Genomic DNA, 7,050 nt, shown 5'->3' with positions numbered 1-7,050 from the left:
TCTGCAGAAGATCAGAAAAGTCAAAATTAGGTTTAGGAAGACTTCATGATGAGTAAATTAGACTGAATTTACATTTTTGGGGTGAACTATCCCATTAAAGAAATAGCCCATCCAGAAATGTGAATTCTGTGCATTTTTTTAGCTGTTCTTTTCAAAAGGTAATACTATTGTGAAGCATATTATTCAACATTAAAAATACTGAAATATAAATAATTAATTGCATCACTTAATTACAACATTATCCTAATTAAAAAGGGAAAATCTGTTCATTTTTATTCCATGTTAAACAGTATTTGCATTATGCACAAATGCTTTTTTGCGGGCATTACATCAAACAAGTCTTAAAAACTGTAATAATGTGTCAATGCATAAGAAATAATTATGATTACAGTAACATACAGTCCTCAATGTTTCGATCAGTTTGTTTCTTCATCATTTAAACATACTAAAAACAATATATTTATTTTTAAGTACTATAATGCTGTAATTTTAGGCAGCATAATAACGCGTAGACACACAAATGTTTGGTGAAATAATAATAATCGTCAGTGTATTCCTTTCGCTTCATTCTGCATTAAAGCGGTTTTGTCTCGATGAGTGCCATTCACTAAAGTTATGTTGCGTCTTTCCAGACTGGTTCTGCTTTTATCAGTCTCTCTGCGGGTCTTGGTCTCAAATGCGTTGGTGGGTAATATCTGGGTTGAACTGATGGACATCTCCGTCTGGACGCCTTTATGCACGAGCGGTTTTTGCCCGGGTCTCTGCGGTATCGCAGGCAGTGACAGCTGCTCCCGCTGAGCCTTCTTGTCCTCCCAGAGCTTCAGGAGACGCCGCTGGTTGTTTGTCATGTCCTTCAGGTTCTGTTGCAGGGACTGGACCTGGTCCTCCAGCAGGGTCTTCGAGGTCACGGTGTTGGCCAGTTCTGATGTTAGTTCATCAATCGTCAAACTTAATTTACCCGCTTTTTCAACAAGTGAATTGCACTCGCGCTCCTTCTCGTGCAGGTCGTTGATTATATCCTTGGTGGTTTTTCCGTGAAATTTAGGACTGGCCTCTAAACCAATTTCAGCCCGCAGGACCTTCACTTGTTTCCGCAGCTCCTTGTTGTCCAAAATCAATTGCTTTAATTTCTGTTTAAGCGCTTCGGTTGATCTCATTCGAGACTCATATTGTCTCATTTTCTCCCTCATCATATTCTCGCGGTGCAAAGCATCGTCTCTTTCCTTCCGGCATTTCTCCAAAAGCTTTAAAGTCTCGTATTTGGACACCTTTTCCCCTTTCCCAGCCATCATTCATGTGGAGTTTTAAATGCAATATTGAAAAGACATGTTCCTTGATACAGGCCGTCGGGTCAAATCCTCTTTAAATAGGTTTTCCATTTGCAGGGCAGTAAAATAACAATGTCAGGAGATGCCTGTGAATTCAGTGATCCCAAAATAAAGCCTCCTTATTTTTAATCCACTGTGTAAAGGGAAACAGTGACTTGTGAAGCTGACATTCCTTCACAAAGGTTATAGGTTTGGGAGGCAGCTTCGGTGTAACTCTAAGCTAAGGCTAGAATGACCATTAATTAGGACACACCACACATTGGCACAGTTTCAAGTGACACAATTTTTCTATTTTGTTAATTTGGAAAATGTAGCCGAGCCATTTCATAACGCCAGTGCCAACTTGAAAAAAATAATTTATCTAATTAATCTAATGACTGATGAATAAAGGTTAAAAGTGCACTGGTGATGGTGCTCGGAGATATACGAAACTTTGCACTGTATCAGATACTGGCATCAAAGACAAGATAGATTTTATCTATGACAATAACCTTTGTTCGTGAATCTTAATGATGCTGAGAGTGAAATTCTATGATCTGCTTCAAAACCACTCGGCTATCAATATCATCATCAATCATTGAGACTTTATAAATGAAAAAAAAAAAAAAAAAAACTTTATACGCTCAGCATATGCTTGCCGTTTTGGTCTGTATTTGTGTGCATGTAATTTTAAATGGGGGAAAAGCTGCTAAATATTTATTACAATGTGACGTCTTGGAATACAGTTAATTGTTCTAGGCATTTTATGTTCTGGGCTAGTATCATGTTTAAGGAAAAGGCATAGATCTTGTTACAAATCTCTCAAAAATATAGTGTAAAAATAATAGCAAAAAATAAATAAACCAATCAATCACAGAGAACTGAACATCTGTAAAATATTTATAACTCTAGCTTTGATTTCCAATTTTATTCAAATATGTAATCAGTTTCTGTGTATATGTGCAATTCAACTCATATTTCCCCATCCCTTTTTCTGCTAGACCTGTAGTTTTATAAAGTGTTAAAACATTTTAAATACATGTACACGTTCCAAAGTGGTAGAAACTGGAGAGTGACCCTTTGAAAAGCATCTCAAGCTCAATTATCACATAAATATTTAAACCACAGCTACACAGTATATACATGTCCTCTACTTTGTAACAGTAACATGTGTCTGAACCTCAAATCAGAAAACATCAAACATGTTGTAGATTATTATCTCCAGGTTTCGCTGCTCACCTACAAACATAAACATACAAAAATGAAGGCTTTACCTTCACAGACTCTAAGATGAAGAAATCCAGATACCCCACAATCTCATTATCAAGATACCCGATTCTCTCTAATAAGGGAAGAGGAGAAGCTGCAATTACAGAAGAATAACAGTCTCTCGAGGAGCACAGGTTATGTACAGGAAGTCTTGTCTCATGTTAACATCTCATCAAATGCAAATGTCTTATTTTCCCATCAGCAGCTACAATCAAATGACACTCGGTTCATCTAAAAGTGCTGGCATTTCTATGCCATTTCATCATTATTAAAAAGCACATGAGAGAGTGCCACCTCACTGAAGTCCTGTATTTAACCAAGGCTTTAATTCACTTTGTCTTTGCTGGTAATGAAGTGATGGTTGCTGTCAATGGCTTTGATGGATCCATCTCATATGTACTGAAGAAACACGCCTGAAAAAAGAGAGAGGGCACAAATCTTTCAGACTCTGACAGCACTTTTGTCCCCTAAACACTGCACTCCCTAATTAAATGAATGTAATTGACAGCACATGATAGCCATAAGGACATGGTTCTGCTCACAAACTGGCATGCATCCAAGCCAGTCATTGACTATTGCTAGTGTTTCCAAGAACACACCCTTCCACTGGGGAAACACATTTGACACCAACCTGTTTGATCCTTGAGTTGCTAGTACAGCTACACAACTTTAGCTATAACGTCTCTAGCATTTTTGCAACAGATGCAAAAAATATGTATTTCAGACAAAGTTTCATCTAATATGTTTTGCATGTATTGTTTTAACGAGTGCATAATTATATGCAAACATATTAGGATGCAATGATATTATAATCCAGAAATTATGTTAAAAGTTTATACTATAATAAATTAGTTTGTAATATAAAACACTACAAACTAAAACAAATAATTTTACATGCTACCAGTCAATTTAAGCATTACAACATTATAAATGTACAGTATAAAACAAAATAGATATTCATTTTAAGATTTGATAAAGACCTTAAGATTTAACAGTTATTATATTGTTAGTAAAAAAAAAATTAAGTGTGCATTAGGTTCCAACAAAGCGAATTTAAATGCAAATATAAGGAAAAATAAACATGCACAATTAAATATTCAATATTGGCTGATATATCAAATATGGACTGATATTGATGAATTAATTCAGTAACAAATATGGACCAATATATTGTGCATCCTGAATATGTTTTGTGTATTTTGTTCATAATAGATCATGTGAATCACATTCATTTCCAATGTATAAAGATTCTTAAAAACATACCTTGCAGCCAACTGCAAGCAGGACGTGAAGAATTATGATTGTGGATATAATCGCAATGGTAATCCTTGGTTTATCGTCCCTGATGGCTGGCCAGAATGTCATTACCAGCACAGATCCTGAGAGACACAACGCTACCACGATGGAGCACCACCTCAACCCTTCACTTGGTATTATCCACAATATCTGTTTTTCACACAAATGCACACAAACAAGTAAATAAACTGTAACTGCAAAATAATAATAATACAGAATGCTAGCAAATGTGTTTATCACACCCAGATGTGGTAATTATGCACAGAATAATGCATGTTATATTCATCATGTGTATATTGTGACTGTAAGACTCACCACAGCAGGGATGTAGATGGAGAGCGAGTAACCATAGACACAGACTATCTGCAAGAAGGAGTAGGACACCAGGCTTGTGATCTTCCTATTTCGCCAGGTGAGAAAACCCCACAGAGCTAAAGGCACTAACCCTGCATAACTGTAGATTGCTGTGGCAGCCATAGTTACTGGAAAACAGTCAAAAGAACCAGTGTCATTTTTAGGGTGAGGCTAGAGGGTCTATTTTGTTTGGGTTATCTCTAACCTTTGCTGAAGTCTGGCACATATCTGAACTTTGGCTGACCCTGGTTCACAAGAAAACTGGAGATGTTTCCACTAACAGCGATGGCAAAAACAAGAGTTGCACAGATCCAGAAAGGTCCTACAAAAGTAAACAACATATTTATTTTGACTTCTTACAAAAGTCTTTCTGTTTGCTCTAAACAATTTTAGTTTAATTTAGCTTACCATACAGGTCTGGGTTGCTCCGTAAATAGACCTCAACAAAGTTTTTCCCAGGCCAAGGCAGAATTGAACCAATTATTCTGTTCTTTACCTATAAATGAAAACAGCAGCAATTCATATTTCATATTTAAAAAGAATTAGAAAAAAAAAATGAAATATGCAATGAACGCTTTTTAACTCTTTGAAGTGATAATCACTGTAGTGTGAGGGCAGAATCCTATAGTAAAGATGGCTGACCTGATGACTGTCCACATCAAATAATGTTCGGTAGTACTCAAACGTCCAGAAGGGTGCACTTTTTCTTTGACCTGACTGAAGCTGTTTGACAAAGAAACATGTATGTCATTTGAATCAATGCTCCTTTTGAAGAAATGAAGATCTCGGATTAACCAGAGATCATGTCCCACGGACCTCAGTTTTGTCATCATTGTCCTCTTCTTCAAAAGCCGTTCCAGTAGCTTTTCGTTGATTTCTAGATTTGATGGGGTCATCGATGGTCACTGTTGTGGCACCTTGATTATATTCTGTGAATCCTTGCTCATCTTCAAATTCTAGCACAATATAGAAACTATTATATATACTAGAAATTATATTTTTATCCAAGACCAATAAGCAGATTCCATGAGCTTTTTTATTAATAAAAGGAACTGTTTTCCTTTCAAATAAGTTTTTTTCAAGTGACTCACCTTGAAACTGCAAATGAAAATCAGTACTGGCCATCACAGATCTATGTGCTCTGTGAATGAAGGCATCAATAGAAGACAGATCAGCAGACAAGCTTTAGTTAATGCTATTAATATTGTAGAGTGTTAAAGGTATAGTTCATCCAATATTAAAATTAATAACCCACTCTCTTGTTGTTCCAAAAATCGGTATGACTTACTTTCTTGTGTGGAACACAAAGATATATTAGGCAGAGTGTGAGGGACTGACAGATTCACTGCATCTTCTTCCCATTCAATGAATGTGAAGAATGAGGCTGTCCTAACATTCTCGTAAGTTCCACAGAAGAACGTAATGGTTGATCGAGTGATGACAAAAGTTTTAGGGTGAAATATACTTTTTAAGCATTAAGTTTTACAATGCATAGCTGACCTACCACTGTAACTGAAGTGTCTGAACACATGTATAGCAGGAGTGACACTGTACAACCTGTTGACATTCAGACGTATGCGGATATTATACATCAAACTGAAAAATGCAGTTACAACGTAACAAATTTTTTTTATGAATATGCATTCACTCAAATGATTTTACATCACCTTTTTTATAGAAAAATAAGACCTCTAATGTTTTCGTCATGGTAATCAACTCACCAGTAAAAGCTTCTTGACTGTTTCAGGATTTTAAACTTTGTTTTGAAGGTGCGAAACACGGAAATGAGCAGTGATAGTGATGCGAAGCAAATTAAAAGTCTTTGCGTGTCCATAAATCTAATCTTAAACCATTCAAATAATTTTTCACCTGGTGTTTTGCAACTTGTGGTGAAAAAAATTAAATATTAGAATTACATTTTATTATTAGAATTATATTATATTATTATTTAGAAAGTAAATAAATAAAATATTATAATGCAATAATAAAAACACAGAGACCAATTTAAAACACGAAAAAACAAACAAAACAATTAAAGTAACAAATATGGTGAAATAAATAAAAAATAAATAAATAAATACATCAGAGCTATAGCATAGGTAAAAGTTTTAAACGTGTTTTTTTATACTGAAGTTAATCTGCGAAGTATACGGGCGTTTAAATGCATTTTAGTTAAAGTGTTCAATAAAGACTTTTATATTGGAATGCACGTGAAACTCGATAGGAGGAGTGTTACAAGGTGCGTTCGACTTGAAGCATGGCTACAGACGGTGGTCAACGAGAGTAGCCGCTTGCAGTCAGGGGCGGAGTTGAAAACGGAGTCGTCAAGTCGGACACTTCGGGGCTCTGGTAGTTTGCTGCATCTACCTCAGTCATGGCAGATCACGTGGCGTTTGCTTGCTTTATTGCAGACGAACTGGAAGCTATAGAAATGTATGAAATTGAGCACAATGAGCAACGAAAGTGAGTAAAGGTTCAATGTAATAAGTATTGTTTTTATATATCCAAAGGGACATGGGACCATACCCAACACCAGTGTGACTCGTTATTTCTAATACTAACCAATCAATGCAATTACACTTAACAATTTTCATTAGAAGTGATTCTTTTTTTATTACTATGTTGGTTTATGTTTTAATAAACCTTTAAGATGTATGTATTTAAGATGTTTGAAAGGGTGTCATCACGACTGAAACAAGTTTTAAGTAAATAAACAGAACATATTGAAAATTTGACTTGTGCAGTATGATTCATTATGTGTGTTTTTGCTACTGCAACTTAATAAAAATAATCTATGAAGAAAATAATTGTAAGTACTAAATGT

The 7,050-nt window shown here is 35.5% G+C and overlaps 2 protein-coding genes across 5 annotated transcripts; both read right to left on the bottom strand.

Annotated features, from left to right (window-relative positions):
• Nucleotides 1-256: 256 nt before the first annotated feature.
• LOC306846606 (uncharacterized protein) lies at nucleotides 257-1,289 on the bottom strand (the record flags this gene model as incomplete). The annotated part of the gene is made up of 1 exon (XM_079380082.1): nucleotides 257-1,289. One exon carries the CDS (start codon nucleotides 1,287-1,289, stop codon nucleotides 546-548), a length of 744 nt encoding a protein of 247 aa, XP_079236208.1. The 3' UTR covers nucleotides 257-545.
• A 719-nt stretch (nucleotides 1,290-2,008) lies between these two features.
• LOC306846711 (protein YIPF1-like) lies at nucleotides 2,009-6,047 on the bottom strand. 4 transcript variants are annotated; one of them, XM_079380286.1, is made up of 10 exons: nucleotides 5,948-6,047; nucleotides 5,731-5,783; nucleotides 5,318-5,367; nucleotides 5,043-5,182; nucleotides 4,869-4,949; nucleotides 4,635-4,722; nucleotides 4,432-4,548; nucleotides 4,188-4,354; nucleotides 3,840-4,022; nucleotides 2,009-2,989 (listed from the first exon to the last, which is right to left on the bottom strand). In XM_079380286.1, the coding sequence occupies exons 3-10, from the start codon at nucleotides 5,349-5,351 to the stop codon at nucleotides 2,906-2,908; spliced, it is 894 nt and encodes a 297-aa protein (XP_079236412.1). In that variant the 5' UTR covers nucleotides 5,352-5,367; nucleotides 5,731-5,783; nucleotides 5,948-6,047; the 3' UTR covers nucleotides 2,009-2,905. The 4 variants fall into 4 exon arrangements, with proteins under 4 accessions (XP_079236412.1, XP_079236415.1, XP_079236413.1 ...); XM_079380289.1 differs by having other exon boundaries at nucleotides 5,515-5,783; nucleotides 5,894-6,016; XM_079380287.1 differs by having other exon boundaries at nucleotides 5,515-5,783; nucleotides 5,948-6,014.
• Nucleotides 6,048-7,050: the final 1,003 nt, after the last annotated feature.

This window comes from Barbus barbus (assembly GCF_936440315.1).
Source record: "Barbus barbus genome assembly, chromosome: 26".
Taxonomy (NCBI): Eukaryota; Metazoa; Chordata; class Actinopteri; order Cypriniformes; family Cyprinidae; genus Barbus; species Barbus barbus.
This window is presented reverse-complemented; position numbering and strand designations above follow the sequence as displayed.

Coding starts and splice junctions, on each gene's coding strand:
- LOC306846711 (XM_079380286.1), bottom strand. CDS start 5,351: ATGGCCAGTACTGATTTTCATTTGCAGTTTCAAG. Junction 4,723..4,868: donor TTGATGTGGACAGTCATCAG/GTCAGCCATCTT, acceptor TTTCATTTATAG/GTAAAGAACAGAATAATTGG. Junction 4,549..4,634: donor GAGCAACCCAGACCTGTATG/GTAAGCTAAATT, acceptor TTACTTTTGTAG/GACCTTTCTGGATCTGTGCA.